At 44.8% G+C, this 15,739-nt stretch overlaps 1 protein-coding gene across 1 annotated transcript in view; it reads right to left on the bottom strand.

Annotated features, from left to right (window-relative positions):
* KCP (kielin cysteine rich BMP regulator) overlaps positions 1 to 15,739 on the bottom strand; it is a 183,197-nt gene that overhangs the window by 107,140 nt on the left and 60,318 nt on the right. The window contains exons 6-8 of the mRNA XM_077472046.1: positions 8,229 to 8,305; positions 1,712 to 1,808; positions 218 to 285 (exon numbers count right to left, since the gene is read on the bottom strand). Of these exons, the coding sequence (XP_077328172.1) occupies positions 218 to 285; positions 1,712 to 1,808; positions 8,229 to 8,305 (242 nt within the window). The remainder of the gene's footprint in view (positions 1 to 217; positions 286 to 1,711; positions 1,809 to 8,228; positions 8,306 to 15,739) is intronic.

Genomic DNA, 15,739 nt, shown 5'->3' with positions numbered 1-15,739 from the left:
GTTGATGTTCATGAATTAAAACTGCAGTCTGCCAAACATATCAAAGTCAAACCAATACTTTTAAATGCTTTATGTACAAGAAAGTAGAACCCTGACTTTGCAAAATAATTTATTATTTTTGTTCTGCATTTTTTCACCAAAGATACTCCATACTGCTTTAGGTAACACTATGTAACACTCATCTCCTGTAATAAATGGGCAGATTGCACTGTTATACCTGACAGATACAGCTCACACAGGAATCTTTCTTCCATACGTCTCCTTCCAGATGACCATCAGAGCAGCCTACATCACAAGTACACATACGGAGATGAGAACAGAACACATAAAGATACAAACATAGAGTTAAACCATAAAAATGAGAACTACAGTAAAGTAATACATGATAAATCACTGACAACATCTTTTTTGGCGGTGCTGCAAGTAAAAATTGTGCTCCATTGATGAGAAACACTGAAGAGAGTGAAAAAGCACACATTTATCTGGGGACTAAATAATCCAGCTCCATGGCCATCATGAAGATTCTGCATTTCCAATTTTATATGGGTAATCACACTTCATAAGCCTCAACAACTACATATTAAAACATAAACTCTATATCCACATTACTAATGAATTTTATAGTGCTATAATTCCTTTGGTGTTATAATGTGACACATTTTACAAAGAGGGCCTTTAATACACTTATCATATTTACTTAACTTAGCCTATATCCCAACTCCAAAATCTTTTTTTACATTTTTTATGGAGCAGGTGAGGGTCTAAACCTGCAGATGTTCTAGCCCTGTTTAGGTTTTAAATGGAATTTGGCTTTAATTAAAGTGGATGTAAACCCGGAAAAAAAATGTTTTAATTAAGACTTGTAACTTGTACAGTATAGGATTTCATGTCATCTGTGCCCAGTCTTGCCAGGAAGAGTTACTCCAACTCTGACCAATCCTATTATCTTTTTTCAGTGAGGTAAAAATGGTAAACAGGGAAATACTAGTCAGTTCTTCCCCATGCTGTAAGCGACAGGTTATTTACATATCTCATGCATGAGCCTTAGAGAGACATTATGTGTAACTCCCACAACTTTATTCTTGACCTGTCTGGTGTGTTCCTTGGCTTTCATGATTCTGTTTGTTCACTAAGGTTCTGTAGCAAACCTCTAAACGCCTTCACAGAACAGCTGTATTTATACAGACATTAATTTACACACAGGTGGAAATAAAATTACTAATTAGGTGACTTCTGAAGGCAATTGGTTCCACTAGATGTAAGTTAGGGGTATCGGATTAAAGGGGGCCGAATACAAATGCACGCCACAGTGTTCACATATTTATTTGTAAAGAATGTTGAAAACCATTTTTAATATTCCCTCCACTTCACAATTTTATGCCACTTTGTGTTGGTCTATCACAAAAAATCCCAATAAAATACATTTACATTTTTGGTTGTAAGACGACAAAATGAAAACGTAAATGTCAAGGGGTATAAATACTTTTTCAAGGCACTGTATGCAGTTTTCCATTTTCACCATAGTTACACTTTAAACTTGCAATGGGCACATTTACTTGCACAGCAAAAACAGTACTCGTCTGCATATTTTTTCAACTGACCATTGACGTCTAGCATATTATGTTCACAATATTTGCAAAAATCATCGGTGATATATATATATTTTTTTGATAAATGGTACTGATCACCTCTGTACAGGCCAAAGACTCACCCGTTGGACAGCGAGGGCAACACTCTGTAGGCAGCATCACTGGATTAGCACAGGCCACAGGAGGACAAGTCTTTTGGACACAGTCCACCTCACCATTCTAAAAAAAAAACAAGACTGATCAGCACATAAACTAGATTGTTTGATTTAGAGTGCTCAACAACCATATTACTATTTAAAATCCAAATGGAAACATCTCTATATAATAAGGAGCTGCGCTGAATACAATGAGAAAAAATTTTTTTTTGCAAAAAATGTCATAAACAAAAACACATAAACCAATATTGTATACTACCACCCACATGTGTACAAACTCATAATGTAAGTGAATAAATAAATAAATTAATAAATAGATAATATCTTATTACTGTAAATAAGTTAATTATATATACAAAATAAATAAATAAATATGTATATAAATTAAATAAATAGTTATATACATAATTTATTTAATTTATATACATATTTATTTATTTATTTTGTATATATAATTAACTTATTTACAGTAATAAGATATAATCTACGTATTCATTTATTTATTTATTCACTTATATTATGAGTCATCATTGGAGTCAGTGGAAGGAATAGTGCCCCGTCTATGATGCCATTGGGAGAAATAGTGTCCCATCTTTGGTGTCAGTGGGAGGAATTTGAGTTGTATTTGTGGGACAAATAGTGCCTCATCATTAATATTAGCGGGAGGAATAGTGCCCCATCATTAGTATTAATGGAAAGAATAATTCCCATCATTGGTGTCAGTAGGAGCAATAGTGATCCATCTTTGGTGTCAGTGGAAGGAATAGTGCCAGATCATTGGTATTAGTGGAAAGAATAATCCCCATCACTGGAGTCAGTGGGAGAAATAGTGCCCCATCTATGATGCCAGTGGGAGCAATAGTGCCCCATCTATGGTGTCAGTGGGTGGAATAGTGCCCCATCTATAATATCAGAGGGAGAAATAGTGTCCCATCTTTGGTGTCAGTGGGAGGAATAGTGCCCCATAAGTGGTATTAGTGGGACAATAGTGCCCCATCATTAATATTAGCAGGAGGAATAGTACCCCATCATTGGTATTAATGGAAAGAATAATTCCCATCATTGGTGTCAGTAGGAGCAATAGTGATCCATCTTTGGTGTCAGTGGAAGGAATAGTGCCAGATCATTGGTATTAGTGGAAAGAATAATCCCCATCACTGGAGTCAGTGGGAGAAATAGTGCCCCATCTATGATGCCAGTGGGAGCAATAGTGCCCCATCTATGGTGTCAGTGGGTGGAATAGTGCCCCATCTATAATATCAGAGGGAAAAATAGTGTCCCATCTTTGGTGTCAGTGGGAGGAATAGTGCCCCATAAGTGGTATTAGTGGGACAATAGTGCCCCATCATTAATATTAGCAGGAGGAATAGTACCCCATCATTGGTATTAATGGAAAGAATAATTCCCATCATTGGTGTCAGTAGGAGCAATAGTGATCCATCTTTGGTGTCAGTGGAAGGAATAGTGCCAGATCATTGGTAATAGTGGAAAGAATAATCCCCATCATTGGAGTCAGTGGGAGGAATAGTGCCCCATCTATGATGCCAGTGGGAGCAATAGTGCCCCATCTATGGTGTCAGTTGGTGGAATAGTGCCCCATCTATAATGTCAGAGGGAGAAATAGTGTCCCATCTATGGTGTCAGTGGGATGAATTGTGCTCCATCTTTGGTGTCAGTGGAAGGCATAGTACCTCATTGTTGGTGTCAGTGGGAGGAATAAAGGGCCGGATAGAGGCAAGCTAGGGGCCACATCTGGCCTACAGGCCACAGTTTGAAATCTGCTGTAAAGTATAGTAGGGTTCATTCTGCTTTAACATGTTTTACTTAGTGAATTCATTCCATGCTGTTAGTTCCCAGAGCACACACAAATAGTATATATTTTTTCAACCTCATTATTCCACGTTCATCTGGATCCCATACAAATGCCGCGTACACAAGTCTGGACTTTCTGGCTGAATAGGTCAGACAGAATCAGTCCGTCGGACAATCTGATTGTGTGTGGGATAATACGATCATGTTTCTTTAAAAGATTCAGACGTACCTAGAACTAGAACATGTTTGAAATCTGTCCGACGGACTCAATTCCTATCGGGAAAACCATTCGTCTGTATGCTGGTCCAATGGACCAAATACGACGCAAGGGCATCTATTGGCTATTGAACTTCCTTTTCTTGTCCCGTCGTACGTCATCACGTTCAAAACGAACGGACTAAAGTCCGTTCGTGTGTGGGCAAGTCAGTTCGTTTGGAAGTCCATCGTAACTCCGTCGAAAGTCCGTCTGGAAGACCGTCGGACTTATTATGCCGGAAAGTCCGGTCGTATGTACGCAGCATAAGTGTATGGCAAAATAATATCTCCCAGAAACTGGCCTAAAAATCTTACTGCAACCCAAGACAACATTTCTCCTGACTGGAACTTTGTAGCTGTGGACTCTGTACAGAGATACATAGTCAGGGCTACAAATAACTAACAATAAAATACAATTTCCCTGATTGACTCATCCCTAATTATTACCGTACAAAGGGTGGTCAAAAAACAGACAAAAACCCATAGCACCTGTTGGAGTATCACTTGTAAGGTTTTGGCTATTTCTGGGGTGAAATGAGGGTGCCTAGTTGTTGAAGATTTTTAGGCCAGTTTCTGGGAGATATTATTTTGCCATACTCATAAACACGACCGGACAGCAGAAAAGGTCCGACGGTCTTCCCCACGGACTTTCGACGGAGTTACGATGGACTTCCGAACGAACGGTAAAACAGAGATATTTCAGCTTGTTAAAAAACTTCTATGTGGGTAGGGCTCAGTCAGAAAAGATCAAATTATGGTGAGTGAGCAGCTGTCAACACTGGATGAGAATCATAAGAATCATGGTGGACTTATTTGGTTAGGAGCAGATATCTCTATGCTTAGTGTTCTCGAGGAGATATAAGCCCATATATGGACAACCTAATAGTATGTTTAATAGACTTCAGATGATGGTTGAATGCTGTATATATATATATATATATATTACAACCACACGTGCTGTGAATGGCAAGGACTAATCCTAAAGCTCAGTAGCCAAGAAAACAATTGTAACTCACCTAACAAAATGACATTTGCAAGATTCCCTTTCCAGTTAAGGTGGCCATAAAACGGCTAAACATAACTAGTGACGCTCCTTTATATCTTACATATGTATATTGTGTTTGCATAGAACATCATAAAGTGAAACAAAGGCATAAATATGACCTATTATTATACGATTCACTCATACTCTTTTGATACATAAACGTTTGTGAACAGTTCAGCAGATATCTGGCGTTGCTGCACAGCTTAAAGGTTAAATGTCTATAAAAAGACAAATGGGGATAAAATTGCAGGACTCGGTAATAAATATCAGCCTTTATGTAATGTCAAATAATACAAAAAAAGATATAATAGGAACCAGATGTGCTGATGAAAACAATGTGCTGAATATAACAGTTTACCTAGCCTCACACAATAAAAAAAAACAATGTTACTAGTGGTTAAAACCAAATATAGAAACGAACACTCACAGATATTTCAAGAGATAGATTAGAAATACTTCATACATGCCATCTGTTCTCATAATGTCTGCTAAAGCACTTGTTTTGTAAAGAAATGCCAGAGAGCTCATCTGCAAATCATGCGTTTTAAAGCAGTAAAGAGCTGCAGTCAACGCCATGTGCCTAATTGACTAAATCGTGAAATGAGGTGCAATCACACCAACTCTTAAAGCAGTAATTAACCCAAAACCAAAAATGTAATATAGTGCAGCTTACCAATCATTAGATGTGGTGGCTGCATTCGTGTTCTTTTTTTTTTCGTTTTCATTCCCTCTGTTTCCTGCTAGTAAGCTGGTCATTAACACACCTCTTGAGTCAGAAGGGGAGATTTACCAGAACTTGAGCCCAGAGAATTTGGTGCAGCTGTTCATAGTAACCAATCAGCTTCTAAATTCAGCTTGTTCAACAAACTTTTGACAATGACATCTAGTAGCCGATTGGTTACTAGGCACAGCTGCACCAGATTCTCTGCACTGTAATTTTAGTAAATCCCCCTCAGAGTGTCCGGATGAAGGAGCAACAGAGACACCTTTGGACAGCAGTATTGTCAGTCTGGGAAAGTTGATTGTTAGATGCGATAACAGATTTAGATACACTAAACAATCATGCTACGTACACGCGACCGGACTTTCCATCAGAATGAACTCTGACGGACTTTTCGACTGACTTTTCGATGGAGTTCCGCTGAAACGGACTTGCCTACAGACGATCACACCAAAGTCCGATCATTTAATGCAATGACGTACGACGGGACTAGAAAAAGGAAGTCCAATAACCAGTATCCAATAGCTGCCCTTGTGTTGTTGTTGGACCATCGAACCTGCATACAGATGAGCGGTTCCGGCGTAAAGATTTGAAACATGTTCTATTTCTAAAGTCCCTCAGATTTTTGACAGAAAAGGTCAGATGAAGCCCACACATGATCGAATTGTCCGACAGATTCGTTCCATCGGAACTTTGCTGTCGAAAAGTCCGGTCGTGTGTACTTAGCATCAGCAGCAAAATCCAGATACTGATTTTTCAGCAGTTACAGCAACAGTTTTTTTCATAAATAAATAAAAGCTGGACATTATAAGCTTCTCTGTCAATGTTAAATGGTTTGTCTCAACCCTGTAACTGATACATCTGCGAGACAGCTTGGAAAAAAAAAATACAGACTTATTCCACGTACACACGGTCGAATTTTCCGACAAGAAATGTTGGATGTGAGCTTGTTGTCGGAAAGTCCGACCATGTGTATGCTCCATCAAACATTTGCCGTCAGACTTTCTGTCAACAAATGTTTGCTAGTAGGTTCTCAAATTTTCCGCCAAAAAAACGTTGTTGTTGGAAAGTGCGATCGTACACAAGTCCATCACACAAAAGTTTGCGCATGCTCGGAATCAAGCAGAAGGAGCTGTACTGGCTATTGAACTTCCTTTTTCTCGGCTCGTTGTATGTCTTGTATGTCACCGCGTGCCCACGTTTGGAATTGGTGGTATATATTTGTGTGACAGTGTGTATGCAAGACATAAGTTTGAGCCAACAACCTTCAAACAAAAATTCACGGTTTTGTTGGCGGAAAGTCCGATCGTGTGTACGTGGCATTATTGGCAGAATCACCAGGTGAAAATAAAAAGGAAAAAATCCTAAATAAAGGAAACTAATGCAGTCATATCTAAGAGTTGGTAAGCTGCAAATAAATACATTTTTGGGTTACTGCTTGCTAGGAATGGATAAAGAGTATTAGAAACTGCTGCTTCAGGCTCCCTCTAGAACTAGTGATGTGATGAAAATCCCAAGCATTTCATAATGTGATCTCTGTTGAAAGGAACAGCTAAAATTCTGAGGTCCTACTCTTCGACAAAGATCATGTGGCCAGAGGCCTAGGTTTCTAGTTATGTGACTAGCACTAGAGGGATCCAGAAACAGCATTTTCTCAAGTGAGGATTTCATCCTTTCTTTAACTCATTATTTTTTCAACCAACATATCTTTCCTTGACCATGATTAGATATTAAATCGGAACTTCTCCTAAAATGTGAATCTCTGCTTATCATCTTCCCTTCCTCTCATTTTTTTTCTCAGGGAGCGGGTACCTATTGGGTACCTATTTCTGACAGGTACCCACTCCCACTTCCTCTCTGCTCGCCTAGGGGCCTGACGAAGGGGCCCTTTGTGGCTCCGAAACGTTGCACTATCCTTGTTCTGTGATCATGCAATAAATCACCAGTTTGGATGCTATTTGTGTCGTTCCATGGTGTGCTGGTAAATATCTTCACCACAGAGCAAGAGTTTGTCCCACCTCTTCCTGCCCGCAACCTCCTGAAACATGTCACATATCCTAGGAGACTGCAGGACCAGAAAGCGCAGCACATGTTATGCATGCACAATAGGGAGCTGACTGTGAAACTAGGAAGTCACAGCCAGCTTCCCACATCCAAGATTGCGGCACCAGAGACTCGTAGACTGGTGAAGAACCAGCCAAGGTGAGGACAGCGCTGGTCTCCTTGGGTAGTAAGTCTCTCTTTATTATAAGTCAGCAGCTATAGTATTTGTAGCCGCTGACTTAAAAAGTTCCTCTATAAAGTGATTATTGAAGTTCACACTTTAGTAAATCAGCCCCCCAGCAGATATTAGGCATTTAGGGTGCCTCCAATAGGGTACATAAACCTTGTGTAGCGGTGTGCTTTCGGTGTCGTGGTACTGGAAGTGCAGTAATGCCAATCTCTGAGATATGCCCATCTATGACCAGCATTAGAAAATGTGTATTTTCAATTATAAGTATATCAAATAACTTCATCTGAGGTTATGTAAAATTATAACAACATTCTTAATTCAATAATTCCCCATATAAGTTAAATAACGTGTATGTATTTATGTTTTTTTTTTAATGTAGCCTATGAAAAAGGAGTTTTTATTGCTTTACAATGCTTACCTGGCAAACACAAGAAGTGCAGGAACCCACAGAGAAGGTTTCTTTGTTACTGTATATTCTTCCTTCATAAGTGCAGGCTATTAAAAGAAAACACATCATCTACTATGTGCAACATAGGATTGTGTACTATATATCATGTTTAAAGAGATTGACATACACAATGTAGCAGACTTTTTTTAATGTAAGTACTGTATGCATTTGCAAGTTGAAAGGCATTGCAGACATGGGGAATATTTCCAATCAGAATCTGGTGGAGGTGTGAATTGTAGCCAATCAGCTTCTAATGTCAGCTTTTTCAAGTAAGCTTGGCAATAAAATCTGGAAGCTGATTGGTTTCTATGCAGAATTGAATCAGACTTTGCACTCTCCAGCTTTAGTAAATAGCCCTCGTGATCTGTCAGCATGGCAGCTTTCATATTCCCCATACTGGCAGGTCTGTCTGGGTGGCTTAGCCTGGCAGAGGTCCCTTTAGGCTGCACAGGCTTGCATTCTTGTTTTGCTACAATAGCATCATCAAAACAAACAGCCTACATCCAGGGGCGTAACTATAGGGGGTGCAGCAGTCGCGACCGCAACTGGGCCCTGTGCTGCAGGGGGCCCATGCAGCCCCCTCTACATATGGCTGGCAGCAACATAGGCAGCTAGGGGTTCCAGTGCACCATGCACACGGGTGGCTGGAGGTGGAGGGTGACTAGCAGAGCTCCATGCTCGACTATCGCACTGGCTGCTCTTTAGTTGTGCACTCCCCGCATGACCTGTGTCCTCGGTTGGCTCCTCAGAGTACCCAGAGTACCCAGAGTCCCGCCCCGCCCCCCCGAGTCCGGCCCACACTGCACTGCATATTTCTCCCGGGTAAACAAACTTTAAGCACACAGATGCAGTGCAGACCTATGAGAGCCGGCTCCCGGAGGACACTGCAGGCTTGTCTTTCAGCCCCCCTCCTCCCCCGTCATACACAGATGATGAAAGGTCTTTCTGGGAGATATACTGATCACCCGTCCAGCACACTGGATGGAGCCCAGGCCAACATGGATGAGTGCGCGGCCTGAAGCTTGGTCATGGTGAGTGAGAAGACCCCATCCCCCACACACCATTACTTACCCCCTCCATCTCCCCCTGGGGACAGGGGCCCCTTCTCACGTGGGGACAGGGACCCCCATCTCCCCTGGGGACAGGGATCCCTTCTCACCTGGGGGCAGTAACTTCATCTGCCCTGGAGAAAAGGACCTCATCTCTTCTGGGGACGGGCACCCCATCCTGCCTAGGGACAGTCCCCCAATGGGGCACCTAAAAATAAAAAAATAAAATAAAAAAACTACTGATGCCAGTGGTGGAACTACAGGGCTCACAAAGGTCATACCTGTGACCACGCCCTGGAGTTCCACCGCCGGACTCGGAGGGAAGGGCCCTGGCTGGGGTTCAGGGGGGCCCTTCATGATTTCTGGCATCGGGGCCCTGAAGGTTCTAGTTACGCCACTGCCTACATCCCTACACAATGTAAATTGTAAGGTTGACCTGTTAAAGGCAAATAGGTTGTTCACTTAGCTTAATGAATGTGTTATGCCCCGTACACACGGTCGGAAATTCCAATGGAAAAGGTCCGATCGGATTAAATTGTCGGAAAATCTGATCGTGTGTAGGCTCTATCGGACTTTTTCCGCCGGAAATTCCGACAGAAGAAATTTGAGCGCAGGATCTAAAATTTTCGGACAAAAAAAAATCCGATCTGACTTTTTTCAATCGTTTGTAGAGAATTCCAATCGGACAAAGCGCCAAAAAAAGCGGAAAAAATCAGACGGATTTAGTGATCGGAATGTCCAACTGTGTGTACGGGGGGCTTAAGCTCTGCTTTTTTCAAACATACAATCATGTGCAAGAAAAAATACTATTTTTTATTTTATTTTCTTTACACGTGAGTTTTCTTTGCAAGTGAATTTTTACCACATTCACTAAGCTAAGGGAAGATTCCCTTGCCAAGTGAACAGCCTATTTTATTTTGCAAATCAAGCCCTTGGTGTCTAGTGCTATAATTAGCACTACTGTTTTGGGAAAATCTTAGGCCGCGTATACACGCGCGGACTGTTGGCCCAACCTTGTCCGCTGAACAGTGTTTGGGCGGACAGTCCGCTCGTGTGTGGGCTTTCAGCGGACAGTTTCAGCGGACAGTTGGACGGACAAGGTTTTACGGAAATTCCGAAAAACTGTCCGCTGAAACCTTGTTTCAACGAACAGTCCGCCCGTGTGTAGGCTTGTTCGTCAAACTAAGTTCCGCGCATGCTCAGAAAGGATTTTCAAGCCGAAAGTTATAATGCAGTGTATAGGACGTCGTATTTTGCGTCCCGTCGTACGTGCCGTTCACGTCATCGCGCACGGTTTCAGCAAACTGTTCGTTCGTCGTGTGTGGCCATGTCCGTCCATGCTAAGTTTGAGCGGACTGTTCGCTCAAACTGTTGGACGGACAAAGTTGGGCCAACAGTCCGCGCGTGTGTACGCGGCCTTAGAGATATCTCAATGGTGCACTTGCTGTAAGAAAACCTCAGTACAAAGTACTGGTTGTTTTATACACTGGAGACTAGGGATGAGCTTCGTGTTCGAGTCGAACGCATGTTCGACTCGAACATCGGTCGTTCGTGCGTTCGCCGAATTCCGAACGTTTGGGCCGTTCGCGGCAAAATTCGTGTGGCCCACAATGCACTGCGATGGCGCAATGCATTGCTGTCTCACGATTGGCAAAGCATGCACTGTGACCCTGCATGCTTGGCCAATCGCAGCGCCAGTAGCGAGGAGAGCAATGGTTGGCCACAGGCATCCTGCCTGTGGCCAATCATAGCTCAGACTGTGTAGTGCACGCCCCACACTATATAAAGCTGCCTTTCAGGCGGCCTCGTGTAGTGTTTGTTAGCATCTGAAGCAGTGGGTGTTCTGTGTACCTTCAACACAGTTACACACCAATCGTTTTTGGCTGATTTACTATTTTGCTCTTGTGTAGTGGTTACTGTCTGTGCCCTGACCGCAGTATACACCACTATATTCACCTCACCTATATAGCTAGTGATCTAGCTTTAATAATAGAGCTTGCAGTCAGTAGTGTTAGTGCGTGCTGTCTGCGTGCTCTGTACCCAGTACATACCACTATATACACCTACAAAGCTGTTCTCTATTTGAGCCCGATTGTCATTTGCTGGAGTTATTGGAAGTTGTGTGTGCCTCCAGCACAGCACAGTATACATCTGTATATACCCCTTTAACTCTGCTGTTTTCTTGTTATTGTCTGCGTGCCCTGACCGCAGTATACACCGTGATATTCACCTCACCTATATAGCTAGTGGTCCATCTTTAACAATAGAGCTTGCAGTCAGCAGTGTCACTCAGGAGATAGTGCGTGCTGTGTGCCTGCTCTGTACCCAGTACATACCGCTATAATCCACCTACATAGCTGTTCTCTATTTGGGCCCGATTGACATCTGCTGGAGTTATTGGAAGTTGTGTGTGCTTCCAGCACAGCACAGTATACATCTGTATATACCCCTTTAACTCTGCTGTTTTCTTGTTATTGTCTGCGTGCCCTGACCACAGTATACACCGTGATATTCACCTCACCTATATAGCTAGTGGTCCATCTTTAACAATAGAGCTTGCAGTCAGTAGTGTCACTCAGGAGATAGTGCGTGCTGTGTGCCTGCTCTGTACCCAGTACATACCGCTATTATCCACCTACATAGCTGTTCTCTATTTGGGCCCGATTGACATCTGCTGGAGTTATTGGAAGTTGTGTGTGCTTCCAGCACAGCACAGTATACATCTGTATATACCCCTTTAACTCTGCTGTTTTCTTGTTATTGTCTGCGTGCCCTGACCGCAGTATACACGGTGATATTCACCTCACCTATATAGCTAGTGGTCCATCTTTAACAATAGAGCTTGCAGTCAGCAGTGTCACTCAGGAGATAGTGCGTGCTGTGTGCCTGCTCTGTACCCAGTACATACCGCTATTATCCACCTACATAGCTGTTCTCTATTTGGGCCCGATTGACATCTGCTGGAGTTATTGGAAGTTGTGTGTGCTTCCAGCACAGCACAGTATACATCTGTATATACCCCTTTAACTCTGCTGTTTTCTTGTTATTGTCTGCGTGCCCTGACCGCAGTATACACCGTGATATTCACCTCACCTATATAGCTAGTGGTCCATCTTTAACAATAGAGCTTGCAGTCAGTAGTGTCACTCAGGAGATAGTGCGTGCTGTGTGCCTGCTCTGTACCCAGTACATACCGCTATTATCCACCTACATAGCTGTTCTCTATTTGGGCCCGATTGACATCTGCTGGAGTTATTGGAAGTTGTGTGTGCTTCCAGCACAGCACAGTATACATCTGTATATACCCCTTTAACTCTGCTGTTCTATAAAAAAGGCATCTGCAGGAGTTAGTGGGTGTTGTGTGCCTCCAGCACAATATAAACTACCCAACTACTGTTTTACCCAACTCCCTTCAGGCCATTACCATGTCTGGAAGGCCAGCAAGGAGAGGCAGACAGGCGCGAGCCGATAAAAGAGGGCAAGCAGGCTCTGTGTCTAGAGACAACAGTGCTGGTCGTGGACGCGGTGCATTGTCATCAGCACGTGGCCATGGGACATGCTTGTCCTTCTTTTCTGCAGCTGGACATGTTGAACCGCAACATGCCAACGACTTGATAGAGTGGATGACCAAGCCCTCTTCATCCTCCTCATCCTCTCTCACCCAGTCTCAGGGTAGTAGAAAAGCAGCTGCCAACACATCGTCGTCCCTCCTCTCAATGTCATCATCAGTGACTCCTTCCCTAGACCCACCACGTCCTCCTGAGGAGTCTCCTGAACTCTTTGAGCACAGTGTTGGGTACATGCTCCAGGAGGATGCCCAGTGTTTGGTGGGCTCTGATGATGACACTCAGCTAGAGGAAGGCAGTAGCGTGAGCACAGAGAGAGGGGATGGTCAAGAAGGACAGCAATCTGGCAGTCATGTTCCACAAGCTGCAGCATACTGCCAGGTTTGCTACAGCGATGAAGAGGGAGGGGATGATGAGGGCACTGACTCCACGTGGGTGCCTGGAAGGAGGGAGGAGGAGGAGGAGGAGGAGGCACATGTCCAACGAGGCAGGATGCCCTCCGGGGGCCAGCTTAGGGGCAGCACACCGACTGAATCACACCGCAGAGCTCCGCCTGCGCAGATCGCTTCCTCTGCGCAGAGCGCTTCCTCTGCGCGTTATTCTAAAAGTTCTTTGGTGTGGGCCTTTTTTGAGACGAGTGCATCAGATCGCACCGCTGCTATTTGCAACATATGTCTCAAGCGTATCTCACGTGGCCAAAACATCAGCCGCTTGGGCACCACATGCTTGACCAGACATATGTTGACCTGCCATGCAGCTCGTTGGCAAGCATACCTCAAAGACCCACACCAAAGAACAAAGCGGACCTCTCCTTGCTCCTCATCAGCTGGCATCTCCAACCCCACTAGACCTTCAGTCCTCTCTGAAACCTGCTCTGAGAGGAATGAAGGTGTAGAATTAGGTGTGTCACAGCCAAGTGCTTCCGGGAACTCTGCTAGTGGTACATCCACGTCCGATTATAGCAGACAAATGTCCCTGCCCCAGCTGCTGGACCGGCGGAAGAAATTTACTCCCAGCCATCCACATGCCCAGCGGTTGAATGCTAGCTTGGCTAAATTGCTAGCACTTCAACTGCTGCCTTTTCAGTTGGTAGACTCGGCCCCCTTCCGTGAGTTTGTACAATGTGCGGTTCCTCAGTGGCAGGTCCCCAAACGCCACTTTTTCTCACGGAAGGCAATTCCGGCTCTCTACCGGCATGTGGAAGGCAATGTCCTTGCCTCGCTGGACAGGGCGGTCAGCGGTAAGGTGCATATTACCGCTGACTCATGGTCCAGCAGGCATGGACAGGGACGTTACCTGTCTTTCACGGCCCATTGGGTCACTCTTCTGGCTGCTGGGAAGGATGCAGGACAAGGTGCAGTAGTATTGGAGGTTGTTCCGCCACCACGCCTCCAAAATGCTACTATTGGTTGTGACACACCTCTCTCCTCCACCCCCTCCTCTTCTTCTTCCTCCATGGCCTCTTCCAGTGCTCTGTCCTCAGAACCAGCGGTGCTCCGTAGGCGTTGCAGGGGCTACGCAAGTACGCAGGCAAAACGATGCCATGCCGTGCTTGCGCTGGTTTGTTTGGGGGACAGGAGCCACACTGGGGCGGATGTTTTGTCAGCTCTGCAGGGGCAGGCCGAGAGGTGGTTGACGCCACGCCAGCTTAAGCCAGGAATGGTGGTTTGCGACAATGGCACCAACCTCCTCTCCGCCCTCCGACAGGGACAACTGACCCATGTGCCCTGTGTAGCTCACGTCCTTAACCTGGTGGTGCAGCGGTTCTTGGGCAGGTACCCCGGCTTACAGGATGTCCTGAAACAGGCCAGGAGAGTCTGTGTGCATTTCCGCCGATCATTTAATGCCTGTGCTCGGCTGGCTGAGCTCCAAAAGGAGTTGAACCTGCCCAAGAACCGCCTTATATGTGACATGCCCACCAGGTGGAACTCCACGTTGGCCATGCTGCAGCGGCTGCACACGCAGCAGAGGGCCATCAATGAGTACCTGTGCGACTACGGCACCAGGACAGGGTCAGGGGAGCTTGGTTTTTTCTCACCACGCCAGTGGGGCATGATCAGGGATGCATGCACTGTCCTGTCACCGTTTGAGGAGGCCACAAGGATGGTGAGCAGTGACAGTGCATGCATCAGTGACACTATACCTCTTGTCCACCTCTTGGAGCATACGCTGCGTGGAATAATGGACAGGGCACTTGAGGCAGAACAGAGGCAGGAAGAGGAGGACTTCCTTGCCTCTCAAGGCCCCCTTTATCCAGACAGTGTTCCTGCTGTGCCACCCATCACACAGGAAGAGGGTGAGGAGGAGGAAGAGGAGGAGGAGGATGATTGTGTCAGCATGGAGGTGGAGGCTGGCACTCAGCATCAGCAGCAGCAGTCTTATAGGGATGATTTACAGTCCCAAGAAACACGTGGACTTGTACGTGGCTGGGAGGAGGTAGCTGCGGATCATGTTGTCCTTAGTGACCCAGAGGACTCCGGACCGAATGCCTCAGCTAACCTACGCTGCATGGCCTCCCTGATCCTGCAAAGCCTGCGGAAGGATCCTCGTATTCTTCGGATCAAGGAGAGGGACCATTACTGGCTGGCCACTCTCCTTGATCCACGGTACAAGGGTAAGGTTGCCGACCTTATCTTGCCATCGCAGAGGGAGCAGAGGATGAGACATCTCCGGGAGGCCTTGCAGAAAGCTCTGTGCAACGCGTTCCCAGAGACTGGGAGGTCACAAACTCCTGGTCCTGGACAACGTGTTGCTGAGGCATCAGTCAGAAGGAGCGGTGGAGAAGGTGGCCGTCTGACTGATGCTTTCAGACAATTTTTTAGTCCGCAGCCCCAAGGTATGATTGGTTCCAGCACCCATCGTCAGC

Source organism: Lithobates pipiens, unplaced genomic scaffold (assembly GCF_037356315.1).
Source record: "Lithobates pipiens isolate NorthernLeopardFrog02 unplaced genomic scaffold, aLitPip1_a1.2 Scaffold_8, whole genome shotgun sequence".
Taxonomy (NCBI): domain Eukaryota; kingdom Metazoa; phylum Chordata; class Amphibia; order Anura; family Ranidae; genus Lithobates; species Lithobates pipiens.
This window is presented reverse-complemented; position numbering and strand designations above follow the sequence as displayed.